Genomic DNA, 16,631 nt, shown 5'->3' on the forward strand with positions numbered 1-16,631 from the left:
ACAAAATTAGTGAAGGAAAAACCAGAAAAACAAGAAACACAAGACTCTGTTGCTCTGTTCAGCGTAAAATTTCATTTTTCCTGTTTTTTTTTTCGTTATTTCTGGCAGACCCCCTGGATACGCACTAACTTAATGAAAGAAGCCAAAAGATGCCGGCATTTCTCTTCCACAGTTCCAACTTTATGTACTAGCATAATACCGGCGAGATTCCATTCGAAACTTCCGGGAAGAAAACTTTTTGGCTTCCTGGCCTAGTTTCATACTTTATTCCATTCTAGTAATCCTCTCTTCCTCGTTTTCCAATTTGATTTCTTCCTTTTCTAATGTATTACGTATTCTTCCTCCTTCCTATTCTCCTATCACGATCGTTTGTTCCTCCGCAACGTTTTTCAGAAAGTAACACACGCCCTGCTGAATCCCTGAATATCTTTTCTCAATCAGAAGAACATCTCTCTTAACCGGTTTCAGACGCTGATTCTTATCTTGAAAATGAATGATTCTCTGAAAAACGAAAAAGATACGACTACGACGACCTTTCTGAAGTTGTTCGTTTTTCAGATATTCTTTATGCTTCATCATGATTCTACTTTTCTTGCCTCTTTCAATTCTTCATTCTTCTACTTCTTTTTCTAATACCAACGCGTTCTTTTTCTTCTTCCCTCCTCTCACTTCTCCAAATTAATCCGTACCTTGTATTCGTTTCCATCATCTACATGCTCTCTCCACACTTTAATGACTTGAGGCGCTGCCCGAGAGAGCACGTCCCTTTGAAGCTCCGCCCCTCTTTTCTTCAGGGCTCCTCCCCCACTTTCGCGCATTGCGAAGCACTACTAGCAAGGGAGGGGACTACTGTTCTTCTCAAAGTGTATACATATTTTTATGACATGTCTACTTCTTTTTATCCATGAGATATAAACATTTATTTTCCATGATCCATGGATCTTGGTTATTCTTCTTATGATTCTTAAGAACAATTTTACAAAAATTTCAGCCAATTTCAATTTTCTTCTCTTTCTTTCTTTTTCTTTTTTCCTCATTCCTCACATTTCTTCTAGTTCTTAGTTTTTCCTCTTTTTCAGTTTAAATGCAAAGAATTCAAAGTTGGTTCGACCAGCTGACACTCGGACGTCAGTCACGTCGCATTTCACGGCGCCGTCGAAATCATTCTCGACAGCCAGACGATCCTCGGAAGGCTTCGTCTCCTTCCGTTGTACCTATGTCTTCGAAACGAATTGCTCAGCCTACAAGAGCCGCCTCTCATAGTGTCGTTCGGCATTCCAGAGATGAGCTTAAACCACTACCAGGTACGTCTATTTTTGCCCTGGAATGCTTTTGATTCGAGAACATAAGGCACATTGTTTTAGTGATCCTTTGAAGTATCTCGAATGATTTCATAAGTTGTTCAAAGAACATGGTCAAATACACAAGTCCAACCAAACAGTAATCTTTTTCTCTTTTTCTCCTTTCTCCCTTTGAGATCTTTTGATTTACCATTCATCTTGATCCCATGATAAAACAAGTGTTATGTACTCAAATCATCAAAAAACTTTCTCCGATTGAATCAAAAACTAGAGAACACGTAACCTACAACTTTTGCTCTCAAATGATGGTTTGTTTGCAGTAAGCATCGCGTTCCCACCGCCACCGATATCGATGCCTCCTCCAATGATAGTGTCAACATCTTCCAGTTCCAGTAATGGATCGTTTCCGAGACGAAATGTAAGTTTTTCAATGTATTCTGAAAGGGAAAAGGGCAATGCATTTTTCTTTTTCGAAAACTTCTAACTGGTTGGAGAAGAATAGAGGGGAAAAGTTGTAAGAGTTGATGAATTATTCACTTGATAGCTGTCCAAGCTTTTTGTGGCTTTTCCCTTTCGACTTTTTGCTAAACTTTCTACTTTTTACTTTTTTTGGGGGAAATGGAACCTCATGGAAAACGAAAAAAAGTTGCAGAGAAGGGGTAATTGAATTAGAGGGTAGTCCCAAAAACTGATTCTGAAAGTTCAAAGTTCTCAAAATAAAGTTACAAAAAGTTATATTTCATATATAACCGATCCACGCTTTTTCCCTTTCTCCAAATGTGCATAATCCTTTTTCTTGGCTCCTCCGCACCGCATCTAATTCCATCACATACACACAGTCGTCGTCAGTCGACTCGTAACCCGATTATGTCTTCTGAGGAAAACGAAGCGAAAGAGACGGGACCCAAAAACGATATAAAAAGATGCAAGAGTGCGATATGCAAATTCTTTACTTACTCGGCATCTTTTTCCGCTTTTCTTCATTATCTGCACTCTGATTTTTATAAATATAAACACTCAAAAACTCTAGAACCTGATGATGACGGGGGTGGGAATGTTGATGGTGGCTCATAACAATAAACAGATGGCACTTTTTTTCAGAGAATTCGCACCAATCCATGGATAGGGGAGAACAAAATGTGGGAGAGCATGACAAGCAGCATGGGAAGAACCACAAATTTTGTCAGTTTGGGTATTCGAGGATTTTTAAGGGAAAATGAAATTTTTCAGGAGTCAAGTGGAAAGAAGAGAGCTCCGGCGCTTTGTGTTGTCAGTCCGGATACTAGTATGTGCAGTTCAGGATACGCATCTCATGATTCCAGGTACTGTGAAATCCCAGAACCCAAAAATGTTCCGAGCATTTATCTTGATTCTCCCTATTTTCCCCCTTTTCCTCCTCTTAATCCTTGACATTAATTGTGCTGCAAAACAAACATTCATTATGTAATTATCGCTATAGGGACAAGAGGAAGCTAACGGGGTGTTGACTTACCAGCGCCTCCTGGTAATGTGATCGACAGATGACACCCGAAATGAACAGAAATTAGAAACATGGGAAGCCCTTTTTAATGTTTAGCCATGAGTCAGTGTTTTCGTTGCGAAACGTTTTCACTTCTAATCCATCTCTATCTCAACGCATTCAAAATCTTATAAATCTCAAAAAGAGAGGGGACCCAACACTCGAGGGAGCACCACGAGTTTGTAAGCTCATCCTCTCCCATCCCGAACACCCGTCACACAATGTGAACACACTCATTTATCAAATCTTTCAATCTCTTCTCTTTTCCCGATTTATCTCGCTTTTCGTAATAAGTCCATCTTTGGAAATGACATGAATACGGCACAATTACAAACTACACAGTCTAGGGGAATTTCGAATTTAGTTTATTATTATTGTTGTTGGCGGCCACACACAAGAAAACGTTCATCATCAGAATGTGTCCTATTGTGGTGGCGCAACACTTTCGAGTACACTTCAAAACCCTCATTTTCCAGTCCCGACACTTCAATGGTCTGGTCGAATAGTGCAGATTGGCAGAAACATTATGACAATGGAAATAATATATATCACGAACTAATGGTGAGAGAATCATACCAGGACCTGCGATCATATTTGTGAACCGGGAACTGCGATAATTTCTTTTAGAATGATTATTTTTGGACCAACTGAATCAGACATGATGGAACTCGACGAGCATTACAACATTATACTGTTTGGGAAACTGTAACTTGTCTATGAACAAAGTTATAAGCCATTAAGCGGCTGAACCGGACCGGATTGAGCCCTGCTTGTTTTTTTTTGCCTAAAACTTTATCCATAGATAAGATACAGTTTTACAAAAATATCATTTTGTAGTGCTCGTTGAGTTCTATCGTATCTAAATTATGTGCTTTAAAGATAATAATTCTGAAAGAAAATATGGCAGGGCCCGGTTTACAAGTATGCATACAATGATCCATTTTCAGAGTGCGTCTTCTTATCACTCTGTCTGTCCAACTCCAAGTCCTAAACACGAAAGAGCTGAATCTCCAATTTACTCTGAACCATGGACATCAGCCACTGGTCCAATGGTAGTCAGAAACAGAACGTATCGTCCCGCATCCCCAGTTTATGCTCAACCATTCTCCGAGAATTATCATAGGGTCTCGCCACGAAGGAATTTCAAAGAGATGACAGATGATGAGTTGGCAAGAGACGAATTCCTTCATGAGCTTGATCAGCAGATCCATGAGTTGCAGGTATGTCTAATATTACCAGATATGTATTGGAAAATAGTTGAATTTCAGATGCGCTCCGAGGAACTCCGAGAAATGGTCGATCGAGCACGCCTTCAACGGAAAGAATTCATCATTCCAAAAATGGAATGCACTTTCGAACTGGCTATTTGATCTCCCATTGTGTATTTTTTGTAGCTCTCATAGAGCAATGTCTTATATGAAATGTTGCAAGAATACGGTATCTACAGTAGTCATCTCCCCCTCTTTTTTTTTGTAAAATTAGCAATCCGTTGTTGTACAATCTTTTCCGGTTCTTCTTATCTCCTTTCTCCCACATTTGCCATGATCGGTTTTTCGATGCATTTTCTATACCGTCTCTTTCCTCTACAAAAGTTCTAGAATTTATTTGTGAATTGAATCTCTCCTCATGCATTCAGGTGGCGAAGTGTTCACCCGATAGTTTTTATTTTAAAGTTTCATTTTTCTACTATTTGCAAATAAAGATTGTGTTGCTTCAATACTAGTAGAAACCAGAAAAAGTATCAAAAAGAAGAAGAAGGTCGATAACACTCAGGGGACCCGAAAAGCCACAGATAGCAAAATCATGATTTATGAGGGTCCGGAAAAGGAAAAGAAACCGACTAGTAGTAGGGGGACTCTTGAAACTTTTGTTTTTCGAGAAGGTCACATTTGACAAAATAACTTTGAGAAAGCAGTGCAAATCCTAATGCTGCATTCAAAGAGCATTCCATAGAGAAGACTCTAATTGCAATCACATACATACTACTCTCAACCGCCCGTCTGTCATCTAATCCGCTTTCTCTTGAAGTGCTCCCCCATCCGTTCGCCTGATTGCGCCACTAATTCGTTGCATAGACGTTCGTCTAGTTACTACGAGAATATGGAAGAAGGAGAAGAAGTGGAAGATTGAAGAGAAAGTAGTTGTCGATTGAATTTGAGAGACGATAAAATTAAGCTAACTTCGTTTTCTGGGATTTTCTTAGCGAAATTTCCACACATTCCCGTTCGAAATTGTGAACAATGCATAGGGAATAGGATGGATCTTGCCTGAAATTCAATGAAACAGATAGACGCAAGTTTGAAGCTTTAAAAATTTAATCTTAAAAATACTTTTCACTTTTAGTAAACTATAAAATTTACTTGAATTTAAGATTACTTGAATCTTTAAGATCAAACTTAAAATAATTATACACTGACCATGGATTGTTTTTGATAAACTTCCGGCATAATTTCGTTTCCGTCAAATCCGGAAAACGACAAAACTTGAATATTTGGAATCGATGCATTAATTTGGTTAGAGTTCTTCAATGTCTATAACTTTTAATAACTTGGTCATCAGCTGGTAACTTCTGGTCAAAAAGACCGACCCATCGCCTAGAAGTTTCCTCCCGAGAAACTTGTCTTGAATGTCACATCGTACTAGTTTTATTGTGTTTTTTATGTGCCTGAATCGAGTTTGGTGTTACCTTAGAACTCTCCTAGACCTAATTGTAAGTGTTCACTGTGTTCTTGACCAGATCTTGACAATAAACACTAACTCGGGTGTCATCATCAACTTTTGGTAGGATTTTGGTTAGATTCCGGATAACACCGCTAAAGCTGACCAAATTCCGACAAACTCATGACAAGGTTTTGACCTAGTAGTACTGCAACTTTCAAATTTCTACCGAAATCTGATAATGTCCCGCTCTACAGCCGTTTTTGGTTTCGACCAGAACCTGGTCATTAGTCGTCCGAAACTCCTAGACTTTTGATCAGAAGTTACATACAAGCGAAAAAATATTTTTTGTTCACAATTAGGCGCTTCCATCAGTCCCCGTATTACTGTAGATTTATTTTAAGTGTTCACCATGCTTCCAAACTTTGACAAGAAGCATTCAGGATAGGATCATTCAAAGAATCGAAGAACTTTTAAAAGCCATTTTATTCAGGAAACATAGGGAAAACGAACAGATGTGTTGTACAGGATGGGACAGCTAACAGGGACGAAAAGGAACGGAAGGGAAAGGAAAAGGATACTAGTGTTGAAATCGAAGGGTCGGAAAGAGATCACAAGCGGAGTATTCAAAAAAGCATGGGACACAGAATACAGAAAATATATTTATTGTGATTTATTGGAATTCGGCGAAAGTAAGAAATTGGGAAGTTTTTTTAAAGTAAGAAACTGATTTGGGAGAGTAAAAAATTCAGAAAGAAGACTGATACATTCATAGTCTTGTGGGTTAAAGTTAGTTCGAGATCAATAAAAGAATTTTTTTAAAGTGCATCAAAAAGTATTATGTTACATCAATATAAAAGAATATAGATTGGGGAATGAATGGACTCTTTAATAGTTAAGTTTGCCCAAAAGTGTGTTGTATTGGGCGCTCTGCAAGAAGCGAACGTATGGATCGTTACGGAGGACCTGCTCGACGTGTTTGATGGCCTCATCGAAGAGAGTGATATCGATGTTGTTGTCCTGGATGCGACGTTCGATCACTTGACGCACTCCGAATGGAAGGAACACCTCGTTGGCAGTTCCTTCAGCCAAGTAAGTGTTAAGGATAACACGTCCGAGATTGTTCATGGCGCTGGCCTTGTGGCGAGTTGATCTGAAGTTTTGATTTTGTGAAATTTAGACATTTTGAAAGCCATGAGCTAGCAATACACCTGATAATTACGAGACATATTCTTTCGAAAAAGTTGTTGCCGCTCTTTCACTAATGATGTGATACTGCATGCCTACTAAAAGTGCATATAAAATATCAAAATAGAAAAGTGCAATGAGTCAACTAATCCCTCTTTCTCTCTTACCGAAACTCGACAACAGCTTCCCAGAAGCGGAGATTCTCTTCCGCGTGAATTGAACGCAAGAAGAGACGGAAATGATGGCGTCCGACATGATTGTTGAGGAGACCCTCGAAGCTTTGAGCCCACTTCTCAGCATAGGAGCGTGGAAGAAGTTCCTCCAAGTATTGAAGATAAAGTTCCGAACGACGGAAACGTGGGAACTGATCGTTCTCCAAAAGTCTTTTGACCTCTTTGATTGCCGGTCCCATTTCTTCCGGATCGAGAGTTTCGGTGTTGATAGCGTTGCGCAACGCCTTCATGGATCCAGAAGACAAGTTGATGGATCCTTGGTAGGTGTTCAAGGTATCCTTGGCAAATTGAACCTTCTCGTCTCCGTTCTTCATCTTTTTGAGACGCTCCATTGCCTCGAGGAATCCCAGATTTTCTTCAGCGAGAGATTGGAACAAGAAAACACGGAAAAGCTGTTTCCCTGAATTTTTTTTTGTTGTTATTGAATACATCTGAAAATCTATCACAATACCTTTGTCATCGTTGAGAACATTGGTGCAATTACCAGCCGCCCAGCTTGCAGCACGTGGATACTCGACACCTTCCGTCGATGGCATCGGCGGGGCTTCGCGATTCGATCGTTCCTTTCCGTCAAACATTCCGGCGATCTAAAAATGTGCTGATTTAGTTTAGAGTTCTCAAGTGGAACACCGAAGTATTGTGCACACTAGAAGAACTGAGCAAAAAACATCCACAAACCGAAGATGGCATCTTTTTCAACATGCTTCGTGACATAGGAGAGCTAGCTAATAGATTGAAAGTAAAAGTTTTGGAGAGAAAAGTGGTGAAGGGAAAGAAGACATGATGGAATCCGAAAGGATTAAGTGAGAAGAGCTGCTGTATGGAAGATTCTATTCAAGCCACAATAGGCAGGTGATTATTCAAAAAGAAGAAAAGGAGGAAGGCGTGTCTTCTGGATTATATCTTCAGATGAATATAAATTATGATGTTATCACCTACCGGTTTATTTGGATCCACATGCCCCACATTGCTCACTGTCATCTGCCGAACGAGCTTATTCATGAGGACTAGCTGCGGATCGGGGCTACTAGACGTTCGCGTTCTGCTCATAACTCGTCGGAAGCGACGCCGAAGGTAACGGAGAAACTTTCGTGAGACTAAGAGAGCGAGAAGGCAGATAAGAATGCGTTGCTCGGGGCGACGAGTCTTCTAGCTTTCACTCGTCGAATATGATAATTTTTATTTGGAGTAAAAGAAGAAGAAGAAGGGAAAGGAGAGTAAGAAGAGAGGAGAAGGGAAGAAGTCTCTCTTTCGTTTCACTTCTCCTTGTTTTCAGTTCTCTCGATTCAACTGGCACCTCTAATTGCAACACCTTGTCATGTGCTTCTGAGAAGGGAAATTATAATGTTTTGTTATTCAAGTTTTGATAAGTGTATAGTACAATTTTGATTGTTTTTCCGTCCTAAAGTGCTGATTGTGAGTTTAAATATAGTATGGTTATCTTTGGGATGAACCAGGAAGCAGGACGAGGAACAGTTCCTTGTAGATCTCTAATGAATAGACTGCTTTTGGGAAAAAAGGAAGTCATTATCTTGTCTAGACCTACACCGAGCAGTGGCGAAGATCGACCAGATTGAGATTGAACACAGGTAACAGGAACCATGACTCAACAAACCAAAAGTGGTGATTTCAACAAGATATATTCTGACCAGAGCCATAGAATAACATCAAGATGACAATAAAGTACAATCAGATTTTATCTACTTTGTTCGAGATTCGAATATTCAAAAAAGAACCAGGAAGCAAGAAGGGGAACTTTCGAGGACTCAGAAGCGATAGAAATTATTTCCAGATTGTGGGGTTTGTTTTCCATAAGGAAGTACGATTGGATTTTTTCTCATGAGAAAGTGACGTCGGATTGTCAAAGATGTGATGTTTCGGTGAAATATGGAGGACTACTGAAAAGGTTGGAAATCAGCCAATTCAATGAGAAAGAGGTTTTCTCGGTAGACGTTGTCCTGTAATGTGAGACACAAACGAAGAAAAGCATCCATCCGGTCCTGGAAGCATGGAAAGCGATTTCAAAAACTGCTTGACATTTGATCCGGATTTGATCCGGATAAATCTTCAAATTCAGAAAGATGATGAAGCGCTTGTTTCAGGAGGATTTCCCACGGTCGGACTGAATTTGCTCTACAGAGTGCACAACTACCCGGACTGATAAAAAAGGATATATCTTCAAAGGTAAGTACATTGGAAGCACGAAAATTGGTAGAAATATGATTTTACGTTTGATTCAAGGGTACTGAAATTTTCAGAGCAATACCTCAAGTCATGAGTGTCCAAAAATGAATTTTTTCTTGCACGCCGCTGTGATTTTCATGAAATGAAGCAACTTTGACAAGCGATAACTCAGCTTCAGCTTGATGAAATAATTGAAATCTGTTTGATTTACTGCTCAATTATTCAAACTTTCGCACTAAATTTGAGAATAGTACACCGCTTCACTCAAATTTTATGCTAGTACGAACATTAGTCCTGCGCCATCCGTAAATAATGACGAAAAAGCTGAAATTTTTTGAGCAATTCTCTTTCAAAATATTGGCAAAAACCCAAAGTTTTCATAACGTTAAGCCAGACTCCAACCGCAAAAATGAGATATTATAATCTTCAACTTATGGGCTTAAAAGAACCTTGATGATCTCGCCCGATAGTTTGCTCGTATACTCATAGATGAGAGCACAAAAGATGAGAGTATCGTGTCCTCTCTCTTCTTCCACAAGCCAGACACCTGATTTCTTGACCCTTCTTAGAATTTGAGTTGTTTAACACATTCCGAAGAAGATTAAACTCTCAAGATAAACCCAGGTGGATTTTCGTCTGCTACAGTATATCGAATTATGACACTGATCGGCATCCCAGAGATAGAACCCTCACTGGACTACCCATCGACGACGTATCACATCAACGCAACCTACAGTAGGATTTTTTAGCTGAAGTCATGCTTGGGTGTTTTCCATGAATGGAGCTTATAATTAGGTAGTTTTTGTTTTTGACTTTTCGGTTATCAAATTTCAGATAAACATCCCGATTTTTGGCGTTTTTAATTCCAACTGACCAACGAGTAAGTGGGTGTTTTCAACAAAGGTTGTTATGGTGCATTAGTTGAAATTTCAAAGCTAAAAATGGCAAATAAAGAAAGAAAGTCATGCTCTGTGAAGGGGAAAAAATCAGAAAATGAAACTGGATGGTTTTCCATAGTCTTGAATGAAAAAAGGTAAGACGGAAAACAAGACTGAGCCAAGAAAAAGACGAAGACGACGATAACGACTTCATATGTGCAGGTGCCTTTCTGGACGACGCCATCGTTGAATCTCGGAGAAAGTAGGGACGAAATAGTGTATGTAATCATGGAGACGGTGACTCGTGTCCGGCTCTCAAGGCGTGAGAGAAACAAAATTGGATTGGAGCCGACGATGAATTGAATTATGATGGGATCAAAAACAACATGCAATTCCGGAGGTGTGGGATTGGTGAAACTCACGAAGAAGTTGTTGGATCCGGTGGATGGAGTTGGAGACGTGGCATTGGATTTGGTTGTAGGTACACGAAGGGTGACTGGGGCTTCTGGGACAGAGCTCGCGGATGTTACAGAAGCAGAACGGGACTTGCGTCTGAAAAAGGAGACCGTTATCAGGGAATGTTTTAGGAAATCCTCCTGAATTACCAATTAGCTAATGAAAAAATTAATTTTCTGGGTTGATTCACAAAAATTTTGGATACTATCGTATTGTAGAATTCATTGCATTGCAAACTAATAGTACTACAATGTAGATCAAATTTCAGTTTAATTTTTGAATTTTCCTCGACCAATCGTTGTGGACAGTTTTGAAAACACAGCTCATATTTTCTTTCCAACAGCTCACATACCGTAAACACTGTGCTAGAATGCTTGAGCCACGTTATCTCGGTTCCTGTAAGCGATATCAAAAAACGTTCAACTGAAAAATGTTTATCATAATATCAAACATCCTTTGTCGGTTGATTAATTTTTTATATCTATTACTGCAACCGAAATAAACTGACTAAAAGCTGAAAATTAGGGGGTCGTTCTATTACAGTCTGTACGGTATTTTATTCCAAAAAAACAACCAAGACCCCTAGACCATTCCTCTACCATTCTCCTTTAGAGATTTGATCCTTCTATCGGGTTCACTTTTATCAAACAATCTTTGTAGCTTACTGCCACTACAAAAACTATTTATAAAATGATCAAGAAGACTTTGATGAAAGTGTGTTTTGTTGAACTCCCACATAAATTTTTATAGTCCATGATCAGACAGATTAGAATTATTTTTTAGTTTACAGTAGACTTGATATTCGTAGATCTTTGATATTACACTTTTATATAAAGGTCCCAAATAGGTTTTTATTTGGGCCAGTGGAAAAATGGGTCACAAGCCTCCCCTAGCAGCAGCGGCTCTCCGTAGGCCCAACGGCGAGTTTTGAGCCACCGGGGCGGATGACCCTAAATGGAACCCGTAGTCTCGAATCACCGTAAAACCTAGTAGAACGCCGCCAAGATATCAACGTTTACCCAATTTATCTTCCGTCCTGATATAAATGTTTTACAGTGATAAACTGACAGAACGTTTTGACATTATAATAAACATGTTGTCAGTTGATAACTTATCCGCATACTGCTTAGGAACCGTCATAAATTGGGTCAAATTTGAAACTGTTGAAGCCCTTCTATTCAAAGATTACTGTAAGACTAAATCTCCATTTCTAGTTTTGCGGTGTTCCCAGACTTCGAATTTTTTGATGATTTCTTTTTTGAATTCCCTAGTTTTCTCTTATCAACAAAAAACACTAAACTTGTGTCTTCAACAAAATTTTCAAATAACAACCAAATTGTCACCATGGCAACGGCAGGGATTCAAATGACAAAATGTGCATTCAGAGGACTCATGTGACCCCTTCCGAAAATCATGAAAGTTCAAATAGGGAAACACATTTCGAAATAAATTATGTGGGCCACTGGGTGCAAACTAGAACCAGTACAAAGAAAACTTGAAATTGGGTTTCGTTAAGAGAACGATTTTAGTATACCGTGTTTCTTCTAACAGCAGCCCACCCAACCCGTGAACTTTGAGCTCAATTATCTCGATTCCTGTAAAAGATATCAGAAATATGTCAATTGATGAATTTCTTATCATATCATTGCCAATATTTTATCGGTTGCCAAATGCTTGATATCTTTTACAGGAATCGAAGCAATTGAGTTCAAAAATGACGGTTTGGGTGGGCTATTTTTTGAGGAAATACGGTAGTTTTTTGTCGAAATTTTCAGAGACTGCCTTTTTGTTCTAATTGGTGTTCATAACTGAATTAGTTTAAAGCTGATTCTGATAGTGAGCTCCTAGGGCAGAAATATACTCATGGCAACTTAGAAATGTGTGCCATCTACTGCAAAGGAATCAGATCCCTGGAGATTCTTCAAGCAAACCGACAAGCAAGTCAGAATAACTGTTTTCAACTTTGAATACGGTGAAAATCTTATGATAAACATCGCGATGATGTGAGAGTTAGTTTTATAGAACAACAAAAAACCTCTTGTGGTGTTTTTGTCTTAGAAAACTGAATACAACTGACTACAGACTACTAATGTTTTGAACTACAGTAACTGTAACCTCTCAGGCACCCATGAGAGATCAAGGAAGTGGTCTTCTAGAAGCGGACAGTAAACTCATGGAACCGGAATGTAATTCAAAAAATAATAAATATTTTTAATGAGAAAGACCTATATGAAACAGCTGATGAACTCGGATGACTGCGCTATTATCATCATAGGCACCAATGCGCCATACGGTTGAAATCTATTTATGGGTGCATTTTGTGCTCATGTGATGTTTATATGATGCGAAACTATGCCATCATGATCAATTATTTACGCTTAAAATGATACACTCACCCTCCCGGAACATGGAGTTCATTCGTATCATCTTCCGATGATATGTCATAGAACTCGTCGCGTTGCTTCGCGATATCGTTCTTGCTCCCGGAGCGCCGAATATTGAGATCTGAGAAGTGACGAACTGTGGGCTCAATGATGAGATCGTTGAAGAGAGCGCAAGGAGAGAGGGATCTACTACACTTTCCAGATTTTTTTCTGGTTTTGATATCCTTAGATGTTGATCTAGTCCTGGTGGTGGTTCCGATGAGCTTCACAGTTGGTATGGGGGGATTATCACTCGACAGTTTCACTGTATAAATAAAAGAGCAGGTTGAGAAGAGACGAAAAAAAGTAACAGAGTGACAAAAGAAACAGATAAGGGGAACTGATGACAAATTGTTGTTTTTCAACTTCTATTTTCTTCGCTTTTCTCTTAGTTTTGCGCTTCAAATGAAGGCGTGGTTTCCGCCGTACGGTGTGTGTATATGGGTGATTAGTCTTTGTGTCAGTGATGATAATGGAAGAAGAAGAGGAGCTAGAAAAGAGAAAGAAGAGATGCGGAAAAGATAAAGCTAAATAAATGAATAGCTGTGTGGTTGGGATGGAGATGAAAGAGAAGACGCTTTTTGGAGCAGCAGCACATTGTGTGCGTGTTTGTACAAAGTTGGAAAAGTGTTTGGGCGGAGTAAAAATAAAGAAAAGGGCGGAGCCTTGGTGTATAATTTTGAGAATACGGTGACTTTTTCCCGAAAAAGTTTGCAAAATCGTTGACGTCAATGCTCCAAGATCTCTTCTAATTGGCCCCTCCAAGGAGGGACTCCAACCTAAAATTTCTTTTGCATTGAAATGTTTTTAAAGTTATGTAATTTCCTAATATTATTGCGAAAGAATTTTTGTAAAAATCCGAAATCCCCGAAAACCGAAAATTTTAAGAAAGATGGCAAATGGGGACGAGGATTTGAGTTCCCGCGCAGTGAGAAACCTAGGCCACCGCGGCAAGCCGGTTTTTTAGGTGGCATTTTCCGAATGTTTATCTCGAGTACGTAAAACATCTCCGATACGTAAAAAAACCACTGTCGGCCAGCGGCCTCTCACCGCGCGGTAGTTCAAATCCTCGTCTCATTCAATTGATAGATTGATAAGGATGAGAGTTTACAGAAGATTCGAAATTCGAAAAATCTGAAATAGAAAAAGTTCAGAGAAAATAATTGTACTATTCACTAGTCTAGACAAATTTTTAATGTGTCAACACCTAGCAACTATAAAAAAGGTGAAGTGTTCAAAATCTAGAATATAAGCTCCTCCTCCTTTTTTTAAAAATTTCACATTTCGTCAGCATAAACGTCATCTAAGACGACGTGGCTTATCACCAGCCCGCTCATTACCCACATATTCAAAACCTATTTCCGCATCAAAACGCACGACGTCTTCAAGCGAACTGAGCCGCCCCGTAAATGGCATCATCTTTCAATCGGTCATTTTTTAATCCTCCTATTTACTTGAAAGGTGGCTCGGAACTAGGTTCAGTTATGATGCCGACGACGTCACAAGAATTTCAGATCGTTTAGATGGATTAGATATGATACATGCCGAGTCAAATGTTCTTTTTCTACGCGTAATTCAAGCTGATGTCTCTGGGATATAGCTCAATTCAGTGAAATTTAGTTTTCGAACATAAAATAAAAGTACTGTAGATTTGAGGCTTTCTTATCTCCTACCGTATCTATTGATTTTTTCAAAGCTCACACACACACACATATATCAATTTGGAAAGGATACGAAAAGCTGCTCGCGTCACTAACTATGTGTTTGAAAGAGCTCGAAAAAGAAAAGATGATAACAATATATAATGAGAAGTGGGACATTGCGAAAAAGAAGAGCGACTAAAAATAGGAATTGTGAGAGACGAAAATAACTGTTGTCAAGTTGGTTTTCGGAATTGCCAAATAACAAACTTGGACTGACGTTGATAGGGGAGTAGGCTCCTGATGGGGGGACCTCTTGTGATGAATGAATGAAAACACATGATTCCAGAAGGTGAGATATGATAACAAACATTATGAGGAACTAATTAGAAAAAGGATGTGAGCGATATTCATCAAGAAAGCCAAGTTCCAAATAATTGAGTCTAGAATCATGACGAAGATGAGGAGGAGTTATTAGTCAAGTTTCATGGAAAACAAGTTTGTAAGCAAAAACAAACATCACTGACTAGGGGGTCTAGAAGTTTTAGTTGCAACTAGAAATACTGCCCACCCGAACTGTCATTTTGAGCTCAATTATATTGATCCCTGTGGAAGATATCAAAATGTTGTCAACTGATAAAATATTTTTGATATTATGATAAATAATTTATCAGTTGATCACTTTTTGATATCTTTCACAGGAATCGAGGTAACTGAGCTCAGAGTGGGTGGCTTGGGTATGCTTCTATTAAAGGAAATACGGGAGTTGAAAGCTCTCACTGAAATTAAAGAGTGTTATCTTTTATACTGAAAAATTTTATCAAAAAAGAGCTGAAGTGGCCGATCACTATTATTAATGTTTCTAGAATCTGGTTTTGAAATTTCATACATATTCGAAAAAACTGAATAACTTCAAGCGATGATAACGAGAATCTGAAGACAAGCATTACTTGTGAATTAAAAATATTCAATGCACTTGAGCAAGCACAGGTGGTTGAAACAAATCTTCATATCTCACTGATCATTAACTGAATCATCAAGGTTTGCAAGTTAGAATTCTCATCTACACGAAAGAGGGAGTTAGACTTCTGAATTTGCTTACAGGAACGTTAAATGTTATCTCTTAATATCTCTTCCAGACTGTTTCGACCCTTTCCAGTATTTTTTTTCTGTTTTTTCAAAAAATTATCGAGGTCAATTCAAAACAAAAACACATTTTTGCCAAATCAAAAGCTTCCTAGAAACGGAGTGACGTTGAGAAATACTTTTAACAAAAAATTCTGAAATTATTTTGAAGTTTCAGAACTTTTTTCAAATGCGAAAATACCATACCAAATGATAGACCTCCGATAACCTCCGATAAGAATATAGAAAAATTATTTCGAAATCGGTATTATGATCCGGTCCGTCATACTTTAGCCGGGCCGACGATCTTTGCCCGGCCCGGCTATCAAATGTCGGCCAGCCGGCCAGCGCCGGCCCGGAATCTGTCCGTCAATCAGTATGCCGTAAATGATCTAATAGCCTGACAAAATATTCATCATAACAATAAAAATACTGATCACTTTTGATAATTTTCACAATAACAGATTGGCTTAAAGTTTAAAGTTAGTGGTGACATTCTATAAGAAAATTAACGGTATATAAACATTTGCTTCAACCTACAACATTTTCTTCTCATTACTCAAGAGCTATGCAAGTTAAGTAAATTTTTAACAACATAAATGGAGGTTTCCATACACCTATTATCTCTAATAAAAGCCTACCCAAACCGTAAACTTAGAGCTCAATTATCTCGATTCCTGTCAAAGATATCAATAATGTGTGAACTGATAAAATATAGGTAATAATATGATAAATGTTTTATCAGTTGACAAATGTTTGGTATCTCGCATAGAAATCAATGTAATATAGCTCAAAGTTGACGGTTTGGGTGGGCTTCTATTGGAGGAGATACGGCAATTTAAAATTTTCTGAAGGTTTCTGTGGTGAAAAATCTGAACTCACTCTTCTTGTTCCGAATCCGAACCATCCGATCCGTGAACATTCAGATCTACTTCTTGCGTTTCATCGGAGAAATCCGGAGTTTCGGCTTTGTAAGACCGCCACATGCTCCGATGACTCCTGAAAAGAATTAAATGAAAGAAGGGG

The 16,631-nt window shown here is 38.8% G+C and overlaps 2 protein-coding genes across 2 annotated transcripts; one reads left to right on the top strand and one right to left on the bottom strand.

The window, feature by feature from the left end:
* Positions 1-1,084: 1,084 nt before the first annotated feature.
* CBG02575 lies at positions 1,085-4,190 on the top strand (the record flags this gene model as incomplete). Its single annotated transcript, XM_002630814.1, has 7 exons — positions 1,085-1,304; positions 1,622-1,719; positions 2,403-2,483; positions 2,532-2,623; positions 3,297-3,381; positions 3,768-4,040; positions 4,089-4,190. The coding sequence occupies 7 exons, from the start codon at positions 1,085-1,087 to the stop codon at positions 4,188-4,190; spliced, it is 951 nt and encodes a 316-aa protein (XP_002630860.1).
* A 2,185-nt stretch (positions 4,191-6,375) lies between these two features.
* Positions 6,376-16,591, bottom strand: Cbr-rgs-3 (the record flags this gene model as incomplete). The annotated part of the gene is made up of 5 exons (XM_002630813.1): positions 6,376-6,631; positions 6,834-7,299; positions 7,351-7,486; positions 10,384-10,513; positions 16,488-16,591. Coding segments are annotated over 5 exons (1,092 nt in total), but the record flags the coding sequence as incomplete, so codon positions are not given.
* Positions 16,592-16,631: the final 40 nt, after the last annotated feature.

This window comes from Caenorhabditis briggsae (genome assembly GCF_000004555.2).
Source record: "Caenorhabditis briggsae complete genome, chrII, whole genome shotgun sequence".
NCBI classification, from domain to species: domain Eukaryota; kingdom Metazoa; phylum Nematoda; class Chromadorea; order Rhabditida; family Rhabditidae; genus Caenorhabditis; species Caenorhabditis briggsae.